The 13,226-nt window shown below is 38.4% G+C and overlaps 1 protein-coding gene across 1 annotated transcript; it reads right to left on the reverse strand.

Moving 5' to 3' along the window:
* Positions 1 to 641: 641 nt before the first annotated feature.
* LOC134497189 (vomeronasal type-2 receptor 26-like) lies at positions 642 to 7,002 on the reverse strand. Its single transcript, XM_063302865.1, has 4 exons — positions 6,202 to 7,002; positions 5,103 to 5,330; positions 4,648 to 4,774; positions 642 to 1,540 (listed from the first exon to the last, which is right to left on the reverse strand). Exons 1-4 carry the CDS (start codon positions 7,000 to 7,002, stop codon positions 642 to 644), a joined length of 2,055 nt encoding a protein of 684 aa, XP_063158935.1.
* Positions 7,003 to 13,226: the final 6,224 nt, after the last annotated feature.

Raw genomic sequence — 13,226 nt, forward strand, 5'->3', positions numbered from 1 at the left:
GTCACAGTAATCATCATTGTTTTGCTTTCCATTCCATCCAGCATGCTGTGATTACTGGGCAGGTAATGCTTAGGTTCTTGAGTGCTCAAAGCTTGGTCAGGCTGAGGTCTGTCTAGCTGTCTCAGAACAGGCTCCTTGGTGTCAGAACCCTCTGAGTCAGAGCTGGACATGAACCCATATTTTTATCCTATCCTTTTTTGTATTGTTGTAGTGCTGTTGTGTTTCTATATTTGTATTGGATATGCTTTATATTGTATTTTTTATGTGAGCTGCTGAGAGTTGTTTGATATGATAGCTAGCTAGATAGCTGGGTAGCTAGAGATAGATAAATGATAGAGATAGATAGATAGATAGATAGATAGATAGATAGATAGATAGATAGATAGATAGATAGATAGATCAGCTGAAGGCTAAAGGCTGTTTCTTAAGAGCATTCCTGAAGAACAGAAGATTATTTGACCCATGAATGATATATGACTTTCCAGTAGACATTTGCTTGACCTCTTTAGGGAAAGGATGCTGGACAAGATGGGCCCTAGGCCTCAGTTAGCATGATTCCCTAATCAAAACAGATCAGTAATTTCTTGGCAGCAAATACCATTCTTTTTCCAAGATACATATATGAATGACAAATAAATTACTCAGTTTTTTCTCCTTACTAAGTGTTCCCTGTTGTTCAGCTCAGGTCTCAATACAATGATGTAGCATTTAGGGAAAAAAATACATCCTAATAAACCAGCACTGGAGGACAAGATGGAGAAGACCTCCACAGCCACCATGGCTTTTCCCCTAGTACTCAGGTATGTTGGGACAAAGGAGACCCACACACTGCAGAAGGCCAACATGCTGAAGGTGATGAACTTGGCTTCATTAAAGCTTTCAGGCAATTTACGAGCCTGGAAAGCCACAATGAAGCTGGCAATAGCCAAGAAGCCCAGGTAGCCCAGAATACAGTAAAACATGGAGACCGATCCTTCATTGCACTGCAGAATGCTTTCTTCATTTACTGAATGCATGTCTAACTCAGGGAACGGGGGATAGATTGACAACCACACAGAACAAGTACCTGCTTGGAGAAGAGAGCAGGAAAGGACAATGGAAAGGGCCAGTCTTCTCCCCACCCATTCCCTCATCTTCGAACCAGGCTTTGTGGCTATAAATGCTAGAGAAACAAGGATGGTTTTGGCCAACACACAAGAAACAGCCACACAGAAGATGATGCCAAAAGCAGATTGTCTAAAAGAGCAGGTGGCTTTTCTTGGTTGTCCAAGAAAAAGCAAAGAGCAAAGGAAGCAGAGCAGAAGACAAACCAGGAGAGTGTAACTGAGATCCCGGTTATTAGCTTTGACAATAGGGCTATCTTTGTGCTTAACAAATGTTCCAATTATCCATACTGTTACCAGGGAAAAAGAAATAGCAACAGAAGCTAAACTGATCCCTAAAGGTTCTTCATAAGAAAGAAAGCTTATTCTTTTAGGGATGCATCTGTTTTTTTCATGGTTAGTATACTGATCTTCTGGGCATTTGTAACAATCTGTATCTGGAAAAAAAAAACCAAAACATTTTAGTGCTGATTCATGTCTAAATCAATAAACATAACAGATAATAGCAATTGATAACCAAATTATTGACAATGTTAATGCCTGACTGTGCATTTTACTCATACTATATACAATATCTTGGTTTCAATTGTGCCATGCCCACATAATAATGCATTTTATTATGCTAAGTGCCACCTTTTTACCTTTAGATCAGATGGAATTTCAACAAATTAAGTTATAGCTAATTAAATCAAAGTTACCTGTGATTGAAACTCAGCCCAAGTAATTACCCTGATGTGTTAGACTATCCCCAGCCAAGAACTTGCTATGAAAATGACATTCAATTTATATATCAGTTCAAAGGCTGGAATTTCAAAACAAAGGAATGCACAGGCCAAAAAAGAAAGTGAATGTGTCCAGCCCAATATATGTACATTATTGTAATTAAAAGTGAATTCTAAAGGGATAAAGATAGAGATAGAGATCAATAGCATTCACTTTTAATTTGTGTCTGTTTGTGTGTGTCTCTGTGTGTATAGCTTTTGCTTCTCTATGTTATTTTTTTTAATAATCTAATATATTGACTTCCTTATATATGTACAATGCACAAAATGGATCATCTTCCACATCACTTTTTAAAATTGCAAATTGATGCATCCATTTCAGCAAAATAATTTGAAAAGATGAGAAATCAAAGAAACCAAACAAAGTAATTTGGGATTTCCTGACAAATATGATTTCACATCTACTGTGAGGCTACAGTGCATTCAGTAAGAATGTTTGCTGAATATCAGTTTTTCGGAGCAGACATCCAGGGGAGGTATGGCAAACTGGCACATCCCTGGATGAGTGGAGACAATGACTATGGCAAAGACCAAAGAACCCACAAGTAGACCAGTCCTATTGAAACTCTGGATAAGGAGAGGAGCAGAAGTCAAAAAAGGAGAAGGTAACTGAGATCCTGGTGATGATGGAACCTTTTAAAGGACACTGTGTTTGCTAACCTTACTTTCTAATCACTTTGGGAAATTACCTCTTAAGGCTATTAGAGATCTTTGAAATGACAAGTTTGAAAAGCCACCTGGTGAGTTTACCTTTATTCTTGAAAAAAAAGAAAAAATAATATAAGCTTAAGAATTTAAGGAATTGGATATAAATAGCAAAAAGCTACATAAGATTCTGATGTAAGAAAGTTACAAATGAATTAAGGGACGAGACAAATCTGGAATATTAGGACTTTTACAAAGTTACAAATGAATTAAGGGATGAGACAAATCTGGAATATTAGGACTTTTACATAAGATTTTGGAAATAATTATATAAATAAACAGATTTTCATGGGAACTAAATTGTTTTGTCTCTCCTAAGTCAAAACAGAAATTCAAGGCTTTATGATTTCAGAAATTGGACACTAGAGGGTATTAAAGATTCCAGGCAGAAAAGGAAAAAAAGTGAAAGTTTGCTGGGTTTTTTTTTTTTTGGTTCGTACTAGAATTTACAAAATGACAAAAAATGTTATGACATTTGAAATACTTCAGGAGATTTTTTTAAGAATAATGTCAGAAATTAGCAGGTTCAATGTCTGCAATTATGTTTGCTTCTATGGATGGACTACGTCCAAAAGATGTTAATGAAGGAATGACAAATGTGAAAGACAATATTTTGAGAGATTTACAGGATAAAGAGATGAAACAATTTTTGCCTGATGTAGAAATATTAGAATGAGAAATACTGTTTTGTTTTGTTTTGTTTTTTGAAGTTGGATTATAAGAGAAAGACAACTAAAGTGGAAACACAAATGACAACCAAGAGAATTACCTGGATAAGGACTTTCTACTGGATATTCAAAAGAAGTTGGTTAAAGCCTTGAAAATGAAAGTGGAAATACAAATGATAAACCAAGAGAATGACATGGATAATGACTTTTTATTGGATTTACAAAAGAGGTTTGCTAAAGCCTCAAGGAAGCCTTTGGGATGGGAAAAATTAAAAAAATAAAAATGAAGAGAGATCAAATCCTACAACAGCATCTGAATGAATTAAATATCAAGATTGTTAGAAGTAAAATGAAGGAATTTAAAGTTGGCTTGCTTGACCAAAATATGACATTTCCATACAGCTCTGCTAACCCTTTATAGATTTTTTGCTGATAAAGGTAAAGGTAAAGGTTTCCCTTGATGTAAAGTCCAGTCGAATCCGACTCTAGGGGGCGGTGCTCATCTCCGTTTCTAAGCCTTGGAGCCGGCGTTGTCATAGACACTTCCGGGTCATGTGGCCAGCATGACGACTCGGAACGCCGTTACCTTCCCGCCGAAGCGGTACCTATTGATCTACTCACATTTGCATGTTTTCGAACTGCTAGGTGAGCAGGAGCTGGGATTAACAACGGGAGCTCACCCCGCCGCGCGGTTTCGAACCGCCGACCTTCCGATCGACAGCTCAGCGGACTGAAAAGCTGATGATTTATGGATTTGCATATAGATAAGGGAGAGATTATGGGAAGAAGAGATAGTTGCTTGTAACCTTAGAGAGGGTGAAGAGTTACTAATTTTGCTTATACTTGTTGTGATGACGATTGGAAGATACTTCTTTAGATATTCCTTTCCTTTCCTTTCCTTTCCTTTCCTTTCCTTTCCTTTCCTTTCCTTTCCTTTCCTTTCCTTTCCTTTCCTTTTCCTTTTCCTTTTCCTTTTCCTTTCTTGCACTTTTTATTTTTTCTATCACTATTTTTTCTCTGAGTTTAGTTTATATTTGTTTTTACTGTTGTAATCATTTTTTCAATAATAATTATACTGAAGCTTAATTATTTTTGTGATTTCTTCAGAGTCCCAGTATTTAGTTCTTACAAGGTTTAATAACTAACACTTTTCTCCTTGATCTTCTACTCAAATTTAGAATGAAATCTTAATGAATACTCATTCTTAATATCCATCTAGCCAAATTATTAGTAGTTGTGTGAAAAAACATGTTATTTAGTAGTAACCGAAACCACTTTTTCTCCCTAGAATTGACTGATCCAAGCAGTCCATTGTTAGTTACTGAACTGTGGAGAGGGGGCTGAACTGAATCGATATAACGAGCAAATTTAAAGAATTTGAACACTTACCTATCTTGTCTGAAACCTTCCCTACTGGACATGGAACACAATCATAGCAGCAGAATTTTTTTCCTTCACTCTTTCTCTTCTGATAACCAGGCTGACAATTTTCATTACAAGTTGAAATGGGGACAACCTACCAAATAAATATATATTTAAAAGTTGCCATGCAAAGCTTTGCATTTCTTCAAGAACCTTCCATTGCTACACTGATTTAAAGAAATGATCCTTTTATCCTAAAGAAAACATGGGCAAGTCCAGTACTGAATGAAAGCACCAGAAATGTTAATCACATCTTCACACTGCATTGTCTTTAAAATAAATAAGTAAATAAGTAAATAAGATGAATGTTATTTCTCTTTCTGATCTGCTAGATTTTATTGAATCATGTGAACAGAAAATCAAATTTCCAAGCTTAATGGACCCATATGAGATTCTTTGACCAACAGTCACTGAAAGCATACCTGATTGAACCATCTGTGCCAAACAACCATGTCCTCATTAATAATTAACTCTTTTCCTTTCAGTGCATCTGAATGCACTCTTCCAATTTTCACCCGCTGGAAAGAGGTGTTGGAAAAGGTGACCAAGTTCATGATGTCAAATCCACTTTCTATTTCTTTTCTTTGATTAAAGGAAATTGTTTCTCCAGCAGAGTTGTTGAATGAGAGGTTTTGAAGGAATGGGTGGAGCTACATGATTTGGAAAACAAAGCAATTAAAAGGAAAAAATAATGAAATATAGTAAGGACCTACTGTTACCATAATCTCATCTGATCTACTGTTAATGCAATTTCATCTGATACTCCTAACACAAAGTTTGGAAGTTCAGATCAGATTTCAGATGAACGATTTAGCCGTGTGCTACACAGTGGCAACTAACATGGTCAGCGTTTGAAAACTAAGTCTTCACTGTATGGTAACTTTCCCCTTAGCCAATCATCATGTCGCAGTAAGTGCACAGAAAGCTAAATGGAAGGTACATTCCAATTACTGGAAGGAATGTACATCATAAAGCCATTATGAAAAGATCAGATGTTCATCTCTGTTTCATCAGTTGTTTCTCTACAGGGTGTAGCATATTTTAAGGGAATGTAAAGCTGATCTTGAGAATGGTGAGAGTAAGGATGAAACAAAGAAGAAATTACCGGAAGGAAGCCTGAGAAAGGAACTCAATATCATCTTGCCTTGATGTGATTTAGTATAAGAAAGATCCCAGAGGAATTTGGACAGGCTTTCAAGATTCTGTTATTCTATCCTAGTATAATAACAGACATTCCTGTTATCCCTGCATTGACTGTTCCTGGAATTGGCCTACCTCAAAGGATTGAATTCACTCTCAGAAGCATCATTCCATCTCAGTCCCTCCTCAATGGCTCATTCCTTACTTCTACCTTTATTTATAACTTCAATTTGTATAGCCACCCATCTCAAAAAATGAATCTGAGAGATTCATGAATGTCTTTACCATACATTTCCCAAGATCAGCTCCACATTCCTTTAGATGTATAAACTATTTGGCTTTAATCTATCCACTGAAGATGCGTTGTTGCATGAAAATTACCTGCCAAGATTGAAACTCTTGACATGAAGATCTTTTACATCCCATCCAATCTCTTTGGTTGGATCTGAGTAAGGAAAGAGCATGCAAAGCGTGTGCCACAGCATAAACAGCATTATAGATACTGTAGCTATGTCCAGTCATCTGTGTCTCAAAAAGAGGTCTAGGAAGATTTTCCAGACTGTCCTCTGCGGTGCATGTATCATTGTCCAACATTACCCCCAGCAGATCAGGAAACGAACAGTCAAAAGCTTGTTCCCATAAATCCTTAATAAATCCATCTCCTTGAGTCCAGGAAGGTTTTATGCCTCGAAGAAATTTCTTGAACCCTAGAAGTTCTCTTGAGTGAATTGTAAAGGAAATGGCACCATGGAACAATTGGCTGTTCCAACCTCTTTGCATTCCTGTTAACACAAAATCAATCTGGGCAGTCATGATCCACACCTTTCCAAATGATACATGTCCCTTCATTCCAAGATTGAGTAGAAAAGTAACAGCAGTCAGCCATAACATTTGCAAAGATTCTCCATAGATGATAAAGATACGAATTCTACTATCTGTTAAGGGGACATATATATCTAATGCTGTTTCAAGAATGTCTTTCACATTATCCCAATGAGCTAATTGTGGGATTCTCTGTGTACAAGCTGAACAGATTCCATTCTGGGAAAGCAATAGTTCCATGATCTGTAAGAAATGCTCTCCATTGCTATTATCAACAGCAAAGATTCCAACCCATGTCCACCTGAAATGTTGAAGAAGTTGGATAATCCCAGCATATTGTTTAGATTCACTTGGAACCATGCAGTAGAAGGATGAAGTCTGGGTTCTATGAATGTCTTGGGGGACAAATGGACTATATGTGAGCTAAAGAAAGGAGTTAGGAAGAGGATGGAGAAGGAGGAGGAGGAGGAAGGGGAGGAGGAGGAGAGGAAGAAGAGGTCAGTCTTTCTTCTTGCTCATGTAACAAATATTTGTTGAAAGAATTTGTTAGACACAAGAATTAAAAGTCAAGACTGCAAGGAAATGTTTTCAAGTGTATAAATGTAGGGCTATTTAGGACTGTTCAGACTCTCAGCAGTTTGCAATAGTAACATACAGCAGTTGAAACATATAAACATATAAATTAAATCAGAAGAAGAAGAAGAACAGGAGGAGGGGAGGAGGAGGAAGAGAAAAATAATAAGTAAGGGAAATCAGATAAAATACCAAAAACAGGAGTTAGAACAAATAATGTAGAACCAATAGGACAATCAACAAACACTCCAGATTATGTCAGGTCATTTAATTAATGCTCTTTGGAAGAGCTTGGTTTTCACCATTTTCCAAAGAATAATCAATTATGGGCTAAGTTTCATCTCCAGAACCCTTCACTTCACAGAAATGGTGAACAACAAAGAGCATCTTCTAGGACTGGATTTTGGTTGGAACAGCTGGTCCTGAAGGCACCTAAGGGCTAAGCCATATAAGGTTCCATAGGTTAAAATTGGCAATGTGACCTGCACCTGCAAGCCTACTGGAAGTCAGTGCAGGGTGTGTAGTGCTGGTATAGTCTGCTCCTACAGCAGTCAATAGGTAGTCTGCTGCATTTTGCACCAATTGCAGCTTCTGGGTGGTCTTCAAATGTAGTCCTATGTAAGTCACATTGGATTTAGTATAAGAAAGATCCCAGAGGAATTTGGACAGGCTCCAACCTAGAGATGAGGACTTTAGCATTGCCAGGCTGAGATTCGGTGTTTATAAGTACTCTTCCAATAAAGCATGCTTACACCTCCTTTTTAAACACAAGATAATTATAAAAGTAGAGTGTATTGTCTTCCTTCTCTACTCCAGATCATACCTGTGGAACCTTGTAGAAATCTATGATGTCTGCAATATATGAAGAAGTAGCAGAACCCAGCCCTCCAATGATGGCTATGAGGTTTTTCTTAACGTCACATTTATAATTGGGGACAAATCTCTGTGATTTGAAAAGCAAATCCAGGGTGGTTCGATAGGTCATCTTTGCATCATAGTAGCTGTCATAAATGTGGAAGCCAAGGGTGACATTGGGCAAGATCTGGGGATTCTCATTGATTTCTTTGACAGCGAAGGCCAAGGCAAGAGCATGCTGGTAGAATTTTGTTATCACTCTGTAAATAGAATTATTTCACATTTTCAGAAGTAATTCTACAATGCCTCAAAAAATTTTGTCCGTGTATGTATGTGTGTGTATGTATGTATGTATGTGTGTGTGTGTGTGTGTGTGTGTATGTATGTATATATATATATAGTTTCTAAGTAAGTCAGTGATATGTATTTCTAAGTGATTTCAATTGTCAGAATATTTACAGGTATCCCCCCCCCCCAATTTGCCATGCATTATTTAGGACACTATATAATTTGGAACTTGCATCATACCTTTCCATATCTACACTTATGTCTTGGAAACTTCCTGAAAAAAGGAGGCATTTTCTGAGGGTTACTATCAATGCTTGGAATAGAGTAAGTGGTCATACCATCTGGCTTCTCTTTGGAGAATTTGAACCCCTCCCTTCCTTCCTTCCCAGTATAAACTTAAAGTTTAAATATTAAAGATCCAAGCGACATTTAATTCAATTACCTGAATTTGTCCAACATGTTCCTCAGTGGATATAATATACAGATTTCTCATTTAACTACTGACTAACATATAAGGAGAGGAGGAGGAGGCTTTAAAAAAAGGAGATGAGAACATGAAAACATTGAAGGAGAATTGTGTCTACTTCTATTGATACCATTTTTAAAAAGTCAAAATGCAAAGAGACCTAAAACAACCAAAAAAAATTATTTTCATCTTATGAGGCAGCTGTTACTTCTACAAATAATTCTTTATGATTTAATAGATCTGTGTATCTAGCAACACAATTTTGGCTCTTTTTTTTTTTAAAGACTCACTCCCCCCACCCTCTCATCATGTGCCAAATTGAAACAGCCTATGACTGTGAGACAGTGAAGTCCACCCTCCCATATTTCCCTCAGTTCACTGTGATCTCTCTAAAATCAAGTGATGCACATAGAAAAAAATAGAGATGCCTTACTCTGGAATTCCAAAAAAATTCTGAAAAGGGTGGTCCTTGAACAAAACCTCATTAAAATGGTAAATGATCTGAGAAGACATTCCACCAATGATGAAGTCACCTGGTTGGAACCACTCATGTGGAACACCGATGGGATCACCTGTAGAACATGTCAAAATATCAACTTTGATCAAGAGGATCAGAAAGAGTAACATCTGGGCAGCAAAATGTAAAATCCAGACCAATGGTGGGCCTTAAATCATCTATTCACCCTTGAATCAATATACCTCTCAAGACCTGTCAATGCATCCAGTTAAATGCAAATCCTACATATTAGCCAACATTTTAAGATTAATCTTAAAACTGGCTGACAAAATGGAGTAAGCAGCAGGGTAGGGAGGAGAAATAGAAGGTTAGAAAAAGCCCTGTCTGCCTCTGCCTCCTCCTTCTAACTCTCTGTGGCACAGAGGTTCGTTTATAAACATTTTCAGCGTAATTAATTGCTTTATTATCTCTAAAGTCTTTTGGAAATGTCTGGAGCTTTAGTTATACAAATCAATTATAGTTATCTGAATAATTCTAGAGAGGGAGATCATTCTCCCTTAAAGGTGAGTTAGCCCCTTCCCTACCAGCCTTCCAGAAGTCCTTGAAATATGATTTCCCCATCAACCTTGGGGATCTCATGAGAACAAGAAGCTTGTGAGATGCTTGCACTGTGTTTAGGATGTTGCTCATTCTCCTGAAGTCTTGGTTTCATTTGTGTTTAATTTGTGGTTTCAATAGTTGTTACATCCGTTTTTAACTATCTCTCTTGTTGTACGCCACCCAAAGTTTTGCTTGTAAGATTGGCAGCTATATAAATCTGCTACATAAATGAATTGCTAAATAAATCCACCAAATTAGTTTTTTCAGTATTTTTTTGATGAGTGGCTCCAATAGCAAAATAAAGAAATTAAATTAGATTGAAATGGTTTTAATTTTTGCTGATTTATAAATCTTATCATCATGAGGTTTATGAATATATTGATGTATGATGTTTGGACAGCTGGTTTGGCCTAGTGGTTAAGGCACCAGGCTAGAAACTGGGAGACTGTGAGTTCTAGTACTGCTTTAGGTAAAAAGCCAGCTGGGTGACCTTGGGCGAGTCACTCTCTCTCATCCCTAGGAAGGAGGCAATGGCAAGCCACTTCTGAAAAACCTTGCCAAGAAAACTGCAGGGACTTGTCCAGGCAGTCTCCGAGACACTATTGAACAGATTTTAAAAATGTATGATTTATAAATTAAATCATCCATTTTGATAAAAATATAGGTTTAGAGTCATAGGTATAGGTATAATTTCTCAATGGTTAGGAATTGTGTTTATATGGTTGTCTGTGTGTATATGTACACACAGACTCATATACATATATAAATTTAGAAATTAGTTGCTATAAAGTATTATTCTGATCATAATCAGAGTACTGAGGATAGTCTTCAAAGTCTTCTAGAAAACATGATCATGTTTTTTTTTTTTAATTAGGAACACATGGAGTTTTCTTTCAAAAGCTATTTTGAAGGGAAGCCCTCCAGTCAGTCACTGATGCCCTAGTCATCTCTTATAAAGACTATTGTAATGCCCTCTACATGGGGCTACCCTTGAAGAGTATCTGGAAGCTATGGCTGGTTCAAAATGTGGCTGTGTGAGAAATTTTGGGTGCCCCAAGGATGGCACATGTAACACCTTTGCTGCGGGTGCTGCATTGGGTGCCAATTTGCTTCTGGGTACAATTCAAGGTGCTAGTTATTAACTTTAAAGCCCTAAATGGCATGGGTCCAGGTTACCTGAGAGACCATCTCATCCTCATTATATAGACCCATCCCATCTGGTCAGGCAAAGGAGGCATGTTGCAGACTTTGTCTATGAAAAAATGTTGATTGGTGCATCCCAGGAAGACATCCTTCTCTGCGTTGCCCCTGCCCTATGAAATACTCTTCCCCCAGTGGTGAGGCAGGCCCCCACTCTCTCAGCCTTCCGGAAAGGGGTGAAGACTTGGCTCTGCCATCTTGCGTGGGGTGTGAAGAGAGGTAACCAAACCTGGGAGTGGTTAGCACCCTGAAGATGCTCTCATAAAATAAGAACCTTTTTCCTATCTATGTCTTGGAATATATTATTTATTTAAGAATATTGTTTTATTGTATTTTAACTAGCCTCTATTCCTGTTTTACTGTAAACTGCCCAGAGTCACTCTTTGAGTGAGATGGGCGGTGACCAAATTTGTAATATAAATAGATAAATAAACAAACAAACAAATACATTTCAGTAATGAAATGAATGGATTATTGCCCAAATTAGTTGTGAGGTGTAATTCCAATGTAATATCTGAGGTTTTATGGTTGGATATTTTGGCATCAAAAGAAATACATTAATCTGAGTGATTTACACCTGTCAAAGTACCTGACTTGATCCAGCCAACTTGCCTGACATTGATTCAGTGGGGTGGTCTATTTCAACTCATTCCAAATTCAATAATATAAATTATAACAACATGGAATCCCATTTTGGAAGTATAATTACTCATTTATCTTGCTTGGTCCAAATAAATAAATAAATAAATAAATTTGTATGCTGCCTGACTCCTAGCAGCTCTGGGTGGCTCACAACAATCAAACAAAGAAATTACAATAAAACATAAGGAAAAAAAGGAAAAAAAAGGTAGGAAGTGCAGTGAAATGAGGGGTCTCAGTCTCCCTCACTGACGGCTTGGGTGAAGAGATAGGTCTCCATGGTTCTTTTAAACAACAGCAGAATGGGGGCCATTTGGGTCACTTCTGTACATTTCAAAATCTTTTAGCAATCCTTTGAACTCCCATTTTGTCCAAGCATCTTCTAAATAGATTTTCCCCATTGTTTTAGCACCTGATCCAAGACACTGAAGTTAGGACGACTGGTAGTCTCATCTCAAGAGTTGCTTTCAGGTGGCAAACTGACCTTATAATATTAAACCACTGCTTGCCATGGTAGTCTTCGACCTATGATGGCAATTGGGACTGGAATTTCTATTGCTAAGCAATGCAGTTGTAAAACTCAACCGCATCCCTTAGCAATGACAATCCCTACAGTTCCAGTTGCCACTGTTGACTGAATCCCACAGTCATTATGCAACACAAATTCCTGCTGGCTTCCCACAAAAAAAGTAATTGGGAATCTGGCAGGAAGTCGCAACCCCAGTCCAGCAGGCAGGTAAGTGGCTGCTGTCAGGTGGGGAAGGGAGCTGGGGATGCATGGGGATGCAAGGTAGGGTGGTAGTACATGTGGGTGTGAGGGGGTGTGCAAAAGATGCATAGCAGGTTGGGGAGGGGGTCTGGGGGAAGGGATGAGCAAGAGGCAAAGTGTGGGTCAGGGAGTATGCATGGGGTGCACAAGGGTGCAAGGGGGTGCATGAGTGGCCAGGGAGGGTGTGTGGGGGTGAGGGTTGCATGAGAGTTGTGCAATGGGTTGGGGAAGATGTGCAGAGGTGTGTGAGGATGCGAGGGGGTGCATGAAAGGCATAACATGGATCGAGGAGGGTGTGGAGGTCTCATGAATGGCAGATGTGGTGTGAGTGCAGAGGGTCTGGGGGAGGGTACACAGGTGGGGGAGATTTACCCCAGTGACTTGTGACCTTCCCTGCTAGCTTCCCCATTGGCTTTCTGGGGAAGGTTGCAAATGACAATCATGTGATTGCAGGGCACTGTAACTGGTCGTAAGTGCAAACAGGATGCCACAAACCTAAAACATGATCACATCACCACAGGGGTGCTGGGAGGGCCTTATTTCCAAGGACTGGTTGTAACCACCATTCATTCAGTGCCATCATAACATCGAATGGTTGCTGAATTAATGGTTGTAAGTTAAGGACTACCTCTGCCTGTTTTTTGAAGCAGATCTCTTCTGCCCCCTTTCCACCCTACAGAGTTGTATGTAAGGGATGTGAGTGTTTCCTCATTGAGATATTTCAGTCATAAAAAGAT

The sequence above is a fragment of the Candoia aspera genome, chromosome 4, assembly GCF_035149785.1.
Source record: "Candoia aspera isolate rCanAsp1 chromosome 4, rCanAsp1.hap2, whole genome shotgun sequence".
Lineage (NCBI taxonomy): Eukaryota > Metazoa > Chordata > Lepidosauria > Squamata > Boidae > Candoia > Candoia aspera.

Coding starts and splice junctions, on each gene's coding strand:
- LOC134497189 (XM_063302865.1), bottom strand. CDS start 7,002: ATGGTTCCAAGTGAATCTAAACAATATGCTGGGATTATCCAACTTCTT. Junction 4,775..5,102: donor GGCACAGATGGTTCAATCAG/GTATGCTTTCAG, acceptor TTTATTTGGTAG/GTTGTCCCCATTTCAACTTG. Junction 1,541..4,647: donor GAAGGTTTCAGACAAGATAG/GTAAGTGTTCAA, acceptor TTTTTTTTCCAG/ATACAGATTGTTACAAATGC.